Raw genomic sequence first — 17,796 nt, 5'->3', positions numbered from 1 at the left:
TAAGCTTTGCAGCTATTTCAAAGTGATAAAAGCAGTACCTCTGTGTTTACAGATCTGACAAACTTTCAAGATTGTCATCAGAGGACTCATGAATTTCATTCTTTCCAGCTTTTTAAAGGTCAATGGCAGTGTCCTTACCACACAAAACGCTATTATACCATAGACTCAACTTTCCCACAACTCACCTTAAATTCTAAAAAGTCCGAGAAAGCAGAAAACCAGGGTAAAAGTAATTTCTTAAACAGACTTGACACAACAGGAAAAATTATTTCGAACAAGACTGTTTCAATTAATTGCCATAAGTCTTCAGAATGTATCATCCTACTACACAGTGTTTTTCTTCCTTTACTAGGAAGGACAACTGCTTTCAGACAAAGATTACCAAGCTGATGGCGAACGTCCATTTTTTTCTCTCCTATCAGCCCATCCCCGTGACCTGAACCCTTATCAGTCTTTGTTAAGTTTTAAAAGCCGGTGCTGATGCAATCATTAGTTGACGTTAATTTACAGTCACTAATCGCAGTATCAGCACAACAAAGAGTTTTTCTGTTGGAAATTCCCCGTCAAGCTGCACATAAACAAATAAGGACAGCCAAGGGCAGAAGCAGGAAGTTACTCATCAATGGAGAAGGAAGATCTCCAGGCATTAAATCCAGGCATTACAGCAAAGGTGAGCTTTACGATTTCTGAAGAAACTAAAATAAGGTCTTTGGGAGAACACGACCTTTCAGATGTAGGAAGAGCAAAGCACAGCGGCACTGATTAAGTGTGTAACGGAGTGAATGATGGAAACAACAGGTGACCACAAGCAGTGAGCTGAACACAAACAGGAGGCCCAGTCTTGCTAACATGCGAAGGCTGCTCATCGTTTGATCACCAGAGAAACAGCCAGGTAAGAATATGAGAGGTATGAGCCACGCATAGCTAAGTCAGGTCTGTACAGTAACAGTCCGAACAAACACAAGCAGGACAAGTTCAGATTGGCACACAGAGAAACACGTTACAAAGACACGAGAACGCAGGTGGAGCTTCAACTGCATGAGCTGCATACTTACCTGGATTAGTCTGTGTAAATTCAGTGACTTTGGGTACTTTCCTGTGGTTTTGTCAAACTGCCTTCATCTCTGGGAGCATCCTATGCAGTTGCTTACCTGCACGGGTGCAGCTACCTTCCTCTGACTTCATTTTCATTTTAGAGCTAAAAAAGAACTATAAAGAATCAAAAGCAACATGCCTTCAGTAGACAATCCTTAAATCTAAAATTTGCTTTTTAGCTCAACAAAACCCAAATTAGTCGATAGATTAAAATCTTAGCACTGTGGGTTGTTTTTTCTTTTTGCCAGTATAGACCTGATACCTAATCTTCGGCAGCACTGCTTTTTGCTTCATCTTCCAGAGGTAAAAATTGCCCACTACAGTTCAGTTCAATGCTGTAACTAATCTCAAGTTCCTATTGACTCTGATTTTCACTATGAACCTATAAAGTGCTAAAGAAAAATGACTGGTTTTCTGGGGCTAACTTTACTTTTTAAGATTTAAGCTAGTGATTGTGGCTGACAGAGTACAAAAGCTGAGAGGCTAACTGAACTCCACTTTATACATATTAAGAACCTACCTAGCCACTAATAGCTCACCTGGGATGCGTTAAAAGAACTGACAACAATTTCAAGTGTAGTTTGTTTGGTTTTGTGATTTTGTTCTTCTCTTCTTGCTTTTGTATTTTGGTTTGTGGTTTTTTTTTTTTTACTCCCCCCACATCAGCATCAGAGTCACAAAAGGCCCATGAAAGGTATCAATATTTTGGCCAAGTCTTGCAAAGGTTTGCATGCAGGCTCAAATAACCACATGAAGATCCAGCCTAGTAAGAGGAGACCTTCAGAGTAGTTAACTACCTCTCACAGGAGATTCCAGAGAAGGTCAGTGACACCACTTACATTTGCATCTGTTTTGTTATTCCCTATTCCATTTAACATGTTAATGAGGGCAGTTAAAACAGATCTTTATTTTACTCAAGATTATCAGAGAGCAGTTTTGAGAACTGACGGATTACTTTGTCTCTGTTACAGGAGAAGTCATAAAAATGAAGTCAAGCTGAATTTTACACATCAGAAAGACCCGAGGTGGAAAAGGTACTAACCACTCTCAGCTTTCTACAGAAGTATCTTTACATTAGTTATCGGGTGGCAACATAATTAACACAACATAATTTTAAAACAAAGGTTAAAATTGACAAGTTATGGCAAATACACGAACAAATTTTATCAAACATTTAGACTTCTCATACTAAGAACAGAAAGTCAAAAAGGACAGTTTTCTTTTTTCCAGGCTGCTGAAATCTGCACAGTATTTTGATTAAACTACAAACATGGTTAGAAATCGTAACCAAGTGGATGCATGAATGGCAAGTAGTGTTAATTTAGAGGAAAAGAAGCTGTCTGGATTTACATTTTGATGTAGCTGTGCAAGCTACGGTCCTTCACTCTGAAAAACCTGTACTTCTATACACTTCTATACAATGAAAGCATAAACCCTTTTACAGGGAGACTATCCACATAATGCAAAAAATCTAAACAAATAAAAGTTCATAGGATTGGAGGCTATGGAGTACAAGAACTCTCTTCAGTGGAATAAGGCATTAAACTTTCAGCTCATGAGGAAAGCATGCAGGGATTATGCTGTACAAGCAGATCCAACAAAAAAGCTCAAAGAAATTACAGATTTATAGACTCAAAAATCTACAGGTAGTTCAAAAAGACATCAAATCTACAGTAACACTGTTCAAGCACGTTGTTACCCTGCAAGTATCAACATCATAGATTATTTCATTCTCCTTTTCCACTCAGCTCAATTACTTCAGTAGTAAGTGGGAAAAAAAAAAAATCAGTAAAAGTTCTAAAACGAGAGCATTAACATCAGAAAAATTTCTATCGAAAACACTGCACGATAGTGTAACTTTATAGATCTAACCCTATATTTTTAAGAAACTTCAAGAAATGAATCAACTAAAAAGTCATGTGTAATCTGAATTTTTAGACTTTAAATGAATGCTCTCCTGTAGCCAGACCAAGACTCATTCCAGCTGAACTTGGGACAGACTTGTCCTAGGAACACTAAATGTTGTTTGCACTCTTCTGTCTCCCACAGAGAAGCCTACTTTGAGACTTCTGCCTTACTGTAACAAGGGATCACGTTTGCTACAGAACAAACACAAATCCATCAACTAAGAGACACCCCATAAATCCTACTGGGTTATCTTTTTATATGGAACACTTGCATCTTCTTAGTAAGTCGTTGTCAAGAAAATAGAAAACATGTCACACTGTTTTAGCAATCCTTTATTGAAGATAACAAGTTGGTTATGTTCACTGTATTGTATGAAACATCACAATATCATACTGGGAAGGTACTATCAGTACAGGGTTGGACCAGAGCGGACAGTCTGAACAATAAACCATTTTGCATTCTTCATTCCCTATCTTTTAACAACCCCAAAAAAACCAGTAAAGGGACAAATACCTGTTAACATCATCATTTAAAACACTTTAACTTACAAGGCTAAAATCTAATGAATAAATAAAATATATTGTGGCAATAATCCTCTCTAGACCAAAAAAAAAAAAAAAAAAATCAGATACACAGTGAATCAAAATGACTGGGAAAGCTGGCCTTCGGCACCAGTATGAAAGAGCGTGTGGTTTTTACAGACTCACCATGGGGATAAAGTTACAGAAAAATACCATGAATTTCATTTCACACAAAACCAGTTGATGACTGTCATTAGCTTAAAACTACACACAAGGGCAATTACATCCTCGCTGAAACACAGTTTAAACAAATAGGAAAATGTTTACAAGGCATCCACAGCATGTAAATCATGTACAGATGGATACATTCATTGTTTCCCCTCCCCAATAGCTTTTATTTTAGATAAATACTTTACTCTTCCCCATTTTCAGCATTTACTGGACTCATTACATGCACAACTCAAAGAAGTCAGAAAAAAAGTCAAGGTTATTGCAAAAATAGAATTAAACTAAGAATCTTCAAGTACCTTACATGACAGCCACTCTGTACCATGCCCATTGCTTATAAAATGAAAGGTCATCGAACCCATGAAAATATCTCTAATATTTTCTTAATTTAAAATAGATAATTTTAAGTGTATTTATAGTAATCTCAAAGTGATAATTTGAACTTTGAAAATAATGCAAACAATTAAAAATTATACCCATATTACACAAGACTTCTGTATCTTAAGCTGAAAAAAAATCAAAAAAACTATAGAAAACCACATACAGAACAAAAAAATAATCACAATTTACATTATAATAAAGGCAAATTTTCAGCATTTTTAAAAAAACCTGCAGCTGTGAGAGATGTCAAAGCAAGTCACTACTAACTATAAATTCACCAGTTTGGTTTTTTAAAAGATTTTCTCTAGCAAGAGTTTAAGGGTGTGTTGTACACATGCGTAAAATTCTTACTGGTTTTAGATGCCTAGAATCTTCATATATTATTGCCAAATACACTTATCTTCAAGCAAGCAGTAGGCAATGTATCACAATTTGGACACCGCAGGGAAACCCAACGGCCTGGTAATACAGGTAAAATTGGAAAATTAAAAAAAAAAAAAAAAAGGAAATAAAATACACATCTGATAGCGTATTGCCCAATTAAAATTACTTCCAAGCCACAGAGCTGCAAAGCCTTCCAACTCGGTAAAGTGAAATAAGTAACGTCTCAATTACTTGTACTCTCTCACGCTTGTGTGTTGCACGTTTCATTTGGCCAAAGTGTATCTTCAGAGTACACCTACAATCCCATGCACCTCAGGTACATACACTGGTCTGCAGAGAGACTCCTTCCTTCCTTCCTTTTTAGGGTCAAAGTTCATTACAGATGTAATCAGTACGCCTGAGGCTGGTAAAAATACTGTAGTACAGGCAATGCTAAGAGTGGCAATATCAGAAAACACAAAAATGAACAAATGATGGAAAATTCTAATATCTTTCTGCCCATTTCACAAAATGTTGGAAATCCACCAGAATTTTTCCCTTGTATTGAAGAAATCAGATTTAAAAGTTTTTTTCCCCCTTTCAGAATCAAAAGCATTTTAGTAGATTTGTAAGGCTACCACGGATCTTCTAGATCTCCAGCACCCTACAGGAAAAGAAGAGGAGAAATATTACTACTCACCAATACAAACGAAAACATTTTCTTGCACTTTGGATTTCAGTGGCATAATTAAGAACACTAGTGTAAGACAGACAATATTTTCCTTGTTTCCAATACCTGTCGCTTCCACGCACAAATATTTGCTGTTCGTCAACATCATGAGGGAACTTAATTTTATAAAACATGAATCCACTAAAGCTATTATAGCAAAAAGACTTAAAACCCAAGATTTATCTAAAATTGTACTAAATCACAACTATCAATACATACTACCTCTGTGAACTACAAAACAAAAAAAAACTTCTAGAAAATACTAAGGAGCTCAGCTCTTCAGGTACTCCTGGTCTGCAGCAAATTCCCACAGGCTCATTTTCATTAAGGCGGTGAAATCCGTACCTACTTCGAACAACTATATTTTTGTGATAATGTTATATATTATGAACTGACCATTGACACAAGAATTCCAGATTTCACTTATTAGCAAGTGAGTTACCACCACTGCAAATTCCCAGTGTTATCACTGGTCTACCAAAATGCATGTCCGTATATGTGTCGCACCCCAAAAACCAAGAAACAGAGTTGGTGGAAGGCAAGCTTTAGTAGAATAGTGTATTCATTTATATGGCTGATGTGTAACTTGAACCCGAGAAATGTTGCCCAGATAGAGGATTATGACGAATGATCCAAACCAAAAACTACTCAAAGATTTGTAGAAACTAATGAATGTCATGAGTTAATGTGAGAAGCTAGGAAAAGTTTCAAGTCGTGTCAGAGTGATAACACTTCAAAGAAAGTTTATTATTGCTTAAAAGAGTCAATATGCATACAGATATTATTCCACAGCATATGCTTTATTTTCGCTTGAACACAAATTATTATAACTCGACACTAGGTACTAAATCTAAGTACATTTTCATTTCTGGATATATGTTGTGCTACAACCTGGGATTTAATAACACAATTGTCTAGAAAAATTGGTATTTACGATGAACAGTGGATACAATCTATATTGGGGGAAAAAAAAAATCAAACACATAAGTGACAACCTAAAATGTAATCACTTTTGTAATTTAAGTCGTAAGAGAAACTACACAATTCAAACACAAACATGCAGTATATGATGCTGGGGGAAAAAAAGACTAAAGAATTTGTATAATTCAATTAAATTGCACGAAAGATACAACTAAGATGTGAATTGCTTTACAATGAACAAACATATACCATCAAAAATATTTAAAAATGTATTTAAAAGAAAAAAAATTAAAATTTATTTTTGCACTATCATGTTAGATTCCTGTTGTTGGTGTCACAGGATTAAAAAAAAACCAAAACCAAAACCAAAATCTCAAATAGCAAGTTAACTGCTTGCTACACAACATAAGATGCAATTACTATATATACCACAGCCGTTGAACTTCTAAGGAAATAAGTGCTCTGTATAAACAATCTGTACAAATAACTAAAGTAAAACCGAACAGTCTTCTAGGATAGATGCGACAAATGTCGAGATACAAACAAAGGAAAACACGCCAAGTGAAGCGAAGCCTTAAATCCTCTACGTAACAGCTTATGTCTGTTTATCGCTCATCTCATCGCTCCCCGCATCTTCGTCCGGGCGCTGCGCTGCCGGCGGGCGGTCCCGGTCCCGGTCCCGGTCCGCGGGGGCGGTGCGGGTGTCCGGCCGGGGCGGGGCGGGCTCTGCCGAGCTCTCCGGCCCGAGCCCCTGCGCCAGCCTGAAACTACTGAGCATCTCCTCCAGCAGGTGGCGGTAGTTCCCCCTATGATTAATTCTCATCTGCCTCAGCGCCTCCACCAACTTGCCCTGCGTTCCGCCTTCCTCGGCCGCGCCGGGGTCCTTTTGTTAAGATTCAAGACCCCAAAAAAATCATGTAGTTAAACTGGAATGTTTTCTAACGACATGAAAAAAAAAAAAAAAAAAACCCAAACCAAAACAAAACCAAAAACCCACACAACCAAACCCATTTTTTTTCTTCATTAAGAAAACATCACCTTTGCTCTATTTTAATATAAAACACCTCATTAGGAATATACATCTTAGAATGATATATTTCATGTTCATCTTTTGATACAACACAACTTAAGAAACGATAACTATTAAACCAGCATTTTTAATAATTTCACTTCATTGTGAGCCAGTCATGGTATCTCCTCACAATTAACTCAATATTTATTCAAAATGTCTTTTGATGAATATAGCTGATACTCCCCAAAACTTTATTCATTTGTCAGTGGAAAATTTTGAAAATTTAAGCTTCTTTAGCCACCAGGTCAAATATATTTAACTATGAATTTCTGCACAACCAATAGCAACATAGTTCTGTGAATAACTGAGAGAATAGTTAACCCTACTGACAGCAGTTTAGTTCAAAATAAACGCTCAGTGTTTTAGTAAACAACCTCTGCTTTTCACATGCATGATGCTGCCAGAAAAAAGCAAGCAGCTACCCATTAGCACCAGGAGTGATGGTATTTGAACAACATAAGACACACCTTTGGCAGATTGTGTATTGCCTAGAAAAATTAGCATGTAGAACAGTTATTTAAAGTCAAACCTAAGAACCTACAGCACAAAATCTGAGAAGCGAGCACTGGTTAAGGAATGGAAGTCTCCTCAGCAAAGGACCTATTTGGTTACAAGCCTTCCATTGAAAAAAATGTTGGTTTTTTGGGGTTTTTTTTTGGTTTCTGTGTGATAGACTTGCACATCTGTTACAGTACACTGACACTAGGTATTTTCACTTTCAAGTGCTAAAGCAGTACTTTTGCTTTAAAGGAATAGTACATTTTAAATTATTAATATCTAGCAACTCATCAAGCTAGACAAATGGAACTGTACCTCTGAAAGCTGGCAGATTTTCCAAGACATTAGAGGCACAATTCAAACTGCCCTGTTCTCATGCTGACCTCATTTTACTGTCATGTAGTCCCCAAAAGCTTCCTAACTACAAGTATTGCTGTCACTCATTTACAAGCTTAATAGCAGTATTAAGAAAATATTTTGGGGTCAGTAAGACTTTGCATGCTGTATGTAATGTTGCTGGAATAGAAGCCCCAAGACTGAGTAGCACAGTCCAAGTTAAAAAGGGGACAATTTTACCACAAAAATTAATAGCACTGCATATAATGCTGTCCCTCTAAGTTTAATTTGTTGCATAAATAAGAGACATACTTTCAAGGTGGTTTACTGGTCTCAGTTTGAGATGTTTTGACTCCCATGTACTAGCATTTTCATATTCAAATATGAAAATATTCAAGAGAATATTCAAGAATCTTAAAGACCCCAATGAGGAGAAGCAAGATAAAGGAGGCAGTCTTAATGTATGAAGTGGGACTCGTTTAATGCCTTATGAGCACAAAGTCAGTGAAAACTCATGGCATCAAGATGAGGATATAGATGCATCCTGTTTCTTAGATTTTGACAAAGAAAAAAACTCGAGTTACGTATTTATCTAATACTAAATAAGGCAGCATAGCTGAAGACTTCTTATTTTTTAAAATTCAATTTAGCATATCTAAATTCTATATTTCATCTATTCCATCAGTTTTGCTCTGAGGTTGACATTAACAAACACACACACTGAATTTCCACATTTCACAATACCGAGATCTTTAAAAATTCCTTCGGCAGACTGAAGTGAATAATTTTGCTCCCATGCAACACTGAAGAGTAAAAGCAATAAGTAACATAATAGCAGCCCTGAGACTCCTAAACAATTCAAATGCTAGTAGGAGATGAATTAACAGTACTGTTAGTGTTTGATATTCAAGCTCACATCCTGCTTTGCGTTGCACCCTATTCTATGGCAGGCTGTTTTGTGCTTCACTTGTGTCCCTCAGTGCTAAGAGACAAGAAACCCCACAGACAACAGTAGGACACAAACTGCCTCCTCTATATATTACACACTACATAGACAGAGATTTCTCTCTAATGATGTGTGGCTAGAACAGGTCCCTGAAAATTCTGGTTATTGTGCAAGGTAGCATTTGTCTTCCTTCGCGTTCCAATTCAACTTAAGTGTTATTGACCATAAAAACAAGAATAAATTTGTGCTAGCTACATTCAGCATGAGCATTCACAATTTTTACACAAGTTCTGTTCTACTAAATGATGTGTATAAAAAGAGCTAGCATGTATTAAGGACTGGATTTACAATGTTGTAAGAAAAGTGTAAGAATTGTGTCCATTTACATTTTTTAAATTATGTGTAGCAGCTCTTAATGACACATGACTTGGTTCAGCAAAGTGCCAGAGTATATTATTAGTAAAAACAAGAGAGAAACATGATTGATTCCAAACAAGATGCTCAAAGGCAGCTTTAAACAAATACCACTTGGAACTATTAACACAGTCACTGTAATTTTAACACAGTTCCTTGTGTTTAATGATATATATACATATATACAGTAAAGTAGTCTAATTGGTTAGTATTCTCCTAGTCTTAGGGGCACACCAAAAAATAAAAATGGTCAAAGAAGTAGCCATAGAGAAAAAGCAGTGCTTTTACACATTAGAACAGCTCAGTGGTATTGTAACATTACAGTGGTAACAATTATTTAGCTATGAATAAGTCCTTTTAAATCCCCTTTAAAGAACTGAAAGCACCAGTTCCCAATACATAAGAGATTTCTGTGCTTTCACTCATATTTATAAAGACACAAACCACAAGACTTATAGCAGAAGTCCCTCTGCCCAAACACTGGTAAAGTTGTTCTTTGTGACCCCAGTGCAGGGCTCTCTCTCCAGCCCTTGATTTACAAAATACTTGTACTCTGAGATGCCTAGCAGGAAAAGCTTAGGACTGCTATACTCTAAAGCCACATGCCAGTGATCTCTGAATACTGCTGTAGTAAGGACCCTTTCACTTCTCAGTATCTTGCTCTATTCAACATCTCCTTATTTAGGCTCCATGTTAAGGATTCTCATAAAAGGCACATGTGAAGAACAGAAAGAAGTTAATCTACAGTCCCTAGCTTGGATGACAAAAAAAACTTTCTAAGCACAAAACTACCTCAAATATTTAGTGCTGAGTAAAACAAAGCCAATCTAGAAAGAGATACAAGCTTGGTTTTAATTTATACACTTTCTAAGAATTTATTTGCAAAGCTATTATGATCCAGTTCATAGGTAACTATTTTAAATTGTAAAATGCTAAAAAGTATACTTTTTAGAAGGAAGTCATATTCTCAATTGCAAAAGTTAATTAGATTGTTTGAGGCGGTTGGTTTTGTGCTTGTTTGGGATTTTTAATTGTTACACATGTGCATTAATATTTTAGCAACTAATTACATTATCTTGCCAAGTAATAAAAATAGTTCTAGCCTTATTTACAACCGTAAGATGAACATGGCTGCTACAGGCAGACTTTCCCTTCCAGTTAGTAACAGCAGTATTCTGCACAACACCCACACTTGACATGTGTGCACTGTTAACTACACATGGGGAAAGATACTCAAGTGCAAGTCAGTGCCCCTCTGTGCTCTGCAGACTCAGCATCCTTGTCTCTAGCTCCTAATTTTTCATAGGAAGATCTGCTCTTGCTTCCTCCTGGTTTAAACAGGGGCATTATTAGCTACATTTCAATCTCACTTGGCAATGTCATCATTGAGATGTACTATATGTTTCTTTCTTATCTTTGCTTTCTGTTAAACTGTGAGACCTGTAGCAACATTACCACGCATGGAGACATTCTGAAGAGTTTGATGCTGAGTAACTGAACAGCTTCCTTCCCTTTTACCCTCCCCAGGCACTAGAGCATTCAGTTCAGAAGGCTACAAGATCACCACATATACACCTGAAACTGAGTAAAACCAGCAAGGAGGTCATGCTTCCATCACCTCAGAAATGAGGCCCACTAAATTCATCCACTTCAAGGATGGCAAGATAACTTGTTGGGAAAGTGCAAACAGGACTTGCATCCTTTACCAAGCAGATCATCCTCTCAAACTGCTCTGGGTCAATAACAGTTGGGATGGAAAGAAGAAAAGGTGCTGACTGGCAAATGACATCACAAGATCACACTAAAATTTAATCCAGTCTATATAAAACATCGTTGTTCAGATTTGCACTTATATATCAACATAAGAAAAGTTTACAAAGCAGACTGGAGTGTAGTGTTCACATCTCCTATTAAAGAAGCCAAATTAAATGCCAATCCAACTACCAGGGATCCTAATGGCAAAAAAAGTCAAAGCTGTTAATGGTATATTCTTTTATGAGTAAAATGCATATTTAGGCCAGCTAACTCATTTTACTAAATTAAAATGGATGATGCACAAACATTTTGTGAAAGGAACCAATAGACAAAAGGCTGCTGTACTGCATGTTAGGACTTTCAGCAAGCTTGCATGGCTATTGAAAAGTAAATTTGGACTTGGATGCATCATAAATGTAACAATGGCACATGACATTTCTAAAAAGTAATCATTAAACAAACTTTTAGGTTTTTTTCTTAAAATACCAATCAATTTGTAAAGCCTAGGCTGTTCTTTTTAAATAAACCACTTAAACCAGTAACCTTTCCCCAAAAAGCAGGAAATGTTCTGGCTAAATATAAAAAGAAGTAGCAGGCAGATAGAGGTGCAGAGTTTCCTGAAGGACTAAAGAAGCTGAAAAGAGGAAAATTTTGTCTAGCTTGTTTTGGGGTACTGTTGCACAGTTTCTTGAAAGCAAAATGAAAAATGTATACTCTGTCACTTTCAAACTACAAAAAGGAACAAATTCTGGTAAAATTAAGAAGCTAGAGATTTCTTCTCGATTTGTACTCTAACAGAATAGTGGGCCCTTCCACCCACCCGAGCTTTCTAACTGCAGAGAATAATTCAAATATAGGTAGCTAAGAGAAGATGACAATGGGAAAGACACAATGATAATTGTGGTGAGACTGTATTTACAATCTCAAGGTGCACAACTGATAATTCTGAGGTATTTCAAGTAGCAATTGACATCTCCTCAACACCATTCACTGTAATGATTACCTGACTGAGGGCCTTGTAGCCATCTCAGAAGAAAAAAATATTACAAAGGATTTACTGGAAAATGAATGGTACTTTCACAGATCACTTTGCATAAACTGTACAGAAAATAAAGTGTACAAGCATTGATGTTTTTTATCGGTTCTTCAGTTTTCCACAGTTTTTAAAGAAATTTAAACATAATTGATAGGAACACCAGTTATTACTCATTTATACTAAGAGCCACCTAATAATCAGGCTTAAAGGTACAGTAAACCATATTTCAACACACTATTTAAAATTCAACTTAGGAAATCTAAGCCATTTCAGAAATCAGAACTGACGTAAACTAAAATCACTTTACATTTTCCTTGGATCAGTGCATATGGGATATGAAAAGATAGTTAAATGCTAAAAAAAAAAAAATAATTTTCAATATTAGTCTCATTATCTATTATATTCAGTGTACCAAGGTCTTCCACACATAGAGAAGACAACAGGAAGTGTGTTTGCCCCCTCTTGTACTAGATTTCTGGACAGTAGCCATAATGGTTAATTAAGTAATGAATTTGCTGACCATAATTTCTTACAATAATGAACTATAATTTAGAAAAACCCTGCACTTTTGCCTCAGAGGTTTGACTGAGAAAACAGTCAATTAGATGTTTAAAAAGCCTTCAGAATAGGGTGTCATTTTTCTGTCTTTTTGAGGATGAACTTGGATATCAAATCCATCCAAAGCAAGGTAAAAATTACCAGTATGCTACCATACATATCCCTGTGTTTATAACACTTTATTGACAGTGATGTACACTTCTGCTTCAAGTATGACACTACTTTGATGTTCACATTAACAAAGAGATATAGCAATCAAAATGAGAACTTACCCCCTCATTCTCCCTGTGTGGATTCAGCCTACTATACACAGCTTCAATAATATTACGCCTAAAAAAAGAAGTTTTAAAAAAGTTAAGCACAACAAAGGATTTCAAAACAACGAGAAAAGTTTGAGCATGGCAGACATTTTAAAGTGTTGAAGATATTTTTCTTTTAACCTGCCTTTTAAAAAGATGAAGCCCACTCTCAGTGTCTTTACTCACTTTCAATACGATATTTTAGGATCTAGCAATTGGTCAGGATTTGCAAAGACTAAGCAAAGTAAAACATTTGCTTGCCTTACCCTCCCCATGGTCTATCTCTTTATGTCTTTAGAGTTGCATACTCAGATTTTGCCAAGAGTAACATTTAAATCTATATTTTGCTAATTTTAACAAAATTCTTCAAGATGGCTGGGTTTCATGCCTTATTTCTGATGTGGAACTTGAAGACAGCTCTGTTTTTCCACATTTTTATTACATATTTTGAAGTGTGGTGCCCAGAATATACAGCCTCTGAGATGTGTTGTCTAGTGTCTATTCACACTGTAGAAATCAGATCCCAAAAGCCACTAACTAGACTAATTCTGGCAGTGCCATTTATGGCCAGACCTTCACAGACAGGCAAAATAAGCACAAAAAGCTTCACAGAAAATAAAACCCAAGGTATAAACAGACTTCTGAGAAAAAGGTTATGTACCTACACCTTCAAATCAAAGTTAAATCTGGGATACATTCAAACAACTATAATAAATAAGATCAAAGTTACTGACAGTTTCAACAAAAAAGAACTGCTACATGAACTAAGACTCCTAAGTCTGGAAGTGGTCAAGATCTAGAAAAACTGTCGTACAGAATGCAAGTAAGCACCAACTGCTGAACCCTCCAAACAAAGAGCACAAGGGTATCAGATGAAGACAGCAGCAAATGTCTCAACTACATAGTGATGGTTCTTGATGAGACAGAACTTTCTAGCCTAGAATAATGAGGATGCTACAAATTTGATGAGGTTTCTTCTGAACATATTTAACATATTTAAGAAATCTAGATAGGTTGCTTGGCTGAGCTAGTATGGGATCCATCAGCCTTGATGGAAGATCTTCCTAGAGAAAAGAAACTGAATCTTTTCACAGGTGATACGGGAAATGGTTCTCTCCACTTAGTTCCACATTTAGTGGTGGAGGAATGGCACAATTCTGACCAAATATCTGTACTACAGATATTTAGCACCTCACACCAATGTAACTGAAAACACCAGGACAGTCCAAGCAAGGCTGCCACAGAAGCAGCAGATAGCCAGAGGGTTTAAATCAGACTTGAAACTCAGCTCCTTGGGACTTATTCAGTCTTTTAAAATCACTTTTCTTTCCTTGAACAGTGTATTTCTCCATGCTTTCCTTTGATGGTAAAACTCAGGAGGCAAGATGTTGAGTGGTACTAACACCCAGGTGCCAGGGTTGCTCGGGACTTTTGTTTACTTCAGCAACAAATGATCATTCTTGAGGCAGCACTTGAAGTTATAAGAAGATCAGAGTCAAGTCAGAAGCCAGTCTTTGGAGAGTAAGATTTTAAAGGATAAAACAGCACCATCAGGTGACCACAGCAGAGCTGATACTTGCAGACCTCTTGTCTCAAAGAATGAGCCAGTAGGGGCTTCTATACAAGTGAGAAGCTTTCAAGAAGCATATAACACCAACAGAAGCGGAGCTACTTTAGAGGTTCCTAAGGTTTGCAAACATATTCCTGGTCACAGTAACATTGCACGCATTTCTTCAGCTCCGACATACATCGGGAGCAACTATAAGTGGTGCTAAAACCACGGATGTCAGCCACAGACAAGCTCTTTCTGCAACCTGTTTGAGCCAGGTCTTAGAGTTCAAATGGAAGGACAAAGTGTAAGTTCTTCATGACCTGGTAACATCATAGGATAAAAACCTCAAGACAAAAAACATTCTCTCGTTAGGACAAAAATTTTAAGTTAGACAGTATGTAAGTTCGCGTTGTGTAATAGTGGTTTTTTTCAAGACTTCCATTTAGGAGCTCAATCTTGCAAGTAAAGTCAACTTAAATATGTCACTGGTTGTCTTTGTCCTAAGTTTGGAGGCCAAGAACAAGTTACTTAATACTGTATGATATTCTCTTGCAAGAAACTGCAAATACACTCCCTGAAGGCAAGGGACTTTAAATATAAAATGGAGAGAAAGGCATCAAAAGGCAAATTCTCAATCAAGCCCATGAAAAAATGTAATCTGGATGATAACAAATTAAAATAGACTTTACATGCAAAGGTTCTGGAATAATGAAGCAGTACATGATGCAGTTATTAATGAGCAAAACAACAAAACACAGTAGTTGGGAGGCACCAATAAGGAGAGGCACACACATCTTCTCTGAATGCCTGGAATGCACACAAGTGGAGAAAGAGGCCCACAACATATAGATACTTTCAAGGCCAGAAAGATATAGTCATGGCAAACAGTGCTTATTAATAAGTGCATGCAATGAAAATAGATGTATACACAAATGCTCAAAAGACAGGACTTCATGTTTTGCAAAATACAAATATTCCAGAAACAACATGATCTACACCAGGGAACAATAATGAGTCCTACTCTCTGGGGAATTCTAGATTAACAATTGTATATGCAACTCTAAATTATTTTCATTAAAATCCTTACATTATAAATTTCTAGAACAACACCATTAGCCTCTCCAGAAAACCAATGTAATTTCTGAATATTTATTTCAATTAACTTGTAAAATGCATATACTAGTTCAATATTCTTGGTTATATAACATTCAGTTTCAGACTAAACAAATAGAAACAATTTTCTTATGAGCATGTTTGTTCAGCAAGTAAGTACTGTCCCAAACTTATAATGGACACTAGATGGCTGGGAGGACATGACATCAGGAAAACTCATCTGGTATTTTGATTTTCCCATTAAGTTATTGATAGCTCTTAACAAATGTAAAGAAGTAAAAAGCCAAGAATACATTTATTTTTATTTTTTAAAATGGACATACGGAAATAGTTAACTAGGAGGTTATGTACCAGAATATGAACAATGTGTTTCCTCTTATCATTCTGGAATGGGAATAGTCATACAAATGTTTATATACTGTAAAAGGTAAACTAGCTTCAAATATAAAAAAAACTTGATTTGAGTATAGCTATTAGAATAAGAAATCTTTCAAATATTTAAACAAAAGAGTTTCAGTGAATTTAACAGTTCAAGAACTTCTAGTACTGTACTCACTTGCCAGCTAAACCACCTCCTGGTGGTAAATTAGGGATATTTTCCGCAGTTAAAATACGAATAACATGAGCAAGATCAGGCATTCCTTCTTCACCCGATTTTTCCATAATTTCTAGTTTAAAAACAGAAGAGGTCCTGAATTAATACCACCCATTGGTTAAGACATTGAAACGTAAGATATTACCACTTTTTAATAGAGACATTATGAAAAAGTTACATGTAAACAGGAAAACATTCTTCACATTTTAGGTTAACAGTCTTTGCATGGTGTAACAGAGCAATTCAAATCCATAGTCTGTCTTTCCGGTATGCTTCAAGACTTCCTCTCTCAGAGAAGCTCAGAAGCAGATTGTGAACTGAATAAAATACCCTGAAGATAGACAGTCTGTTCTCTTTGGAAAAGACAGCAGCTGGGAGTCTGTTTCAGTTACCTACCCATTGCAGTGCAACACATAATCAGAAGTTACATGCCATAACGCCAATGCTTCCAAGGGATTCTGTCAGGCTTTGGTGTGAGTAACACCTTGTATTCTCAAAGGCCTGAATCTCCAGTGCATAAACACTATGCCCATCATGCAAGCAAGGGGATATATAAGGGATATAAAATGTTAGCACTTAAGTGGCCAAAACAGAACACAGAAGGGATGAGGAATTATTAAAAATATGGTATTCATTTTCAAAGCAGAAGTATGACACAAGTCAAGTCCAGTGCTAGTAAGTCCTTCTACCTTGGAAAAGAACTGCCTAAGCCAAAGCAAATCTTCCCATGTTCTTTTTCATCAAAAAAGGTTCACCAAGTTATCTACAAACTGTAGTTGTATGCATGAATCATGTATTTTTAAAAGAGGATTTTTTTTTCTGAAAATCAACTAAGTTAAGGAACAGAGTACCATTTCCCGTAGACAGTGTTCTAGATAAAAACTCTTTCTTTGAGCCAAAACCCAAAAGGATTAAGAATGAATCCTCTCAAACATCATCCTAAAAATAATTTAGTCAGTCTGTATCTTGGCTACTATACAAAGATAAATCCCTTAAATTTCTTACAGTTGATTATATTCTGAGTAACTGATCTGGAGCCTGCAACTTAAGCCAGAAGCAGCTACAATTTGAGTTTCTTAAGTTAGTAGAAAAGCACATCACCTACCTACTTCATAGCCTTCATCCCAAGTTTCCTGGTATTTAAACCTCTCTTATGTCTATCCCTTATCTAGAAAGCAAGTTATATACAGGCTTCTCTTAGGACTACTAAAATCAACAAAGTGCTTGGCAAGGTACTCACTCTGTATCAGGGAAACCTGTAGGAAAGCCCCCCAATAGCAATCACTTGTAGAATGGTTATAATACCCTGTAACAAATAAGGCACTGTGCTTCTAAGTCCCAATTTTAAGCCAGCACCATACAATCTTTGCAATGAATAAGACAGGTACACTACTACTAGAAGTGATTAAGCACTGTTTTGTGAAACTTGATGTATATTATCATCCATCCATAAAGGATGAATCATGGCTAGCAAA

At 36.4% G+C, this 17,796-nt stretch overlaps 1 protein-coding gene across 7 annotated transcripts in view; it reads right to left on the bottom strand.

The window, feature by feature from the left end:
* Nucleotides 1-3,314: 3,314 nt before the first annotated feature.
* Nucleotides 3,315-17,796, bottom strand: part of PPM1B (protein phosphatase, Mg2+/Mn2+ dependent 1B) — a 61,617-nt gene continuing 47,135 nt past the window's right edge. For 5 of the 7 annotated variants that reach the window (XM_017811648.1, XM_017811650.1, XM_017811646.1 and 2 more), the window contains 3 exons: nucleotides 16,283-16,394; nucleotides 13,035-13,092; nucleotides 6,006-7,030 (listed from right to left, as the gene is read on the bottom strand). In XM_017811648.1, the coding sequence (XP_017667137.1) occupies nucleotides 6,743-7,030; nucleotides 13,035-13,092; nucleotides 16,283-16,394 (458 nt within the window). In that variant the 3' untranslated portion in view covers nucleotides 6,006-6,742. Of the gene's footprint in view, nucleotides 5,161-6,005; nucleotides 7,031-13,034; nucleotides 13,093-16,282; nucleotides 16,395-17,796 lie in introns of those variants that run through there. The other 2 variants (XM_017811652.1, XM_017811651.1) reach the window with 1 other exon arrangement.

The sequence above is a fragment of the Lepidothrix coronata genome, unplaced genomic scaffold, assembly GCF_001604755.1.
Source record: "Lepidothrix coronata isolate B3197 unplaced genomic scaffold, Lepidothrix_coronata-1.0 Scaffold33, whole genome shotgun sequence".
Taxonomy (NCBI): Eukaryota; Metazoa; Chordata; class Aves; order Passeriformes; family Pipridae; genus Lepidothrix; species Lepidothrix coronata.
The sequence above is the reverse complement of the archived record's forward strand: the minus strand, read 5'-3'. Positions and strand labels throughout refer to the sequence as shown.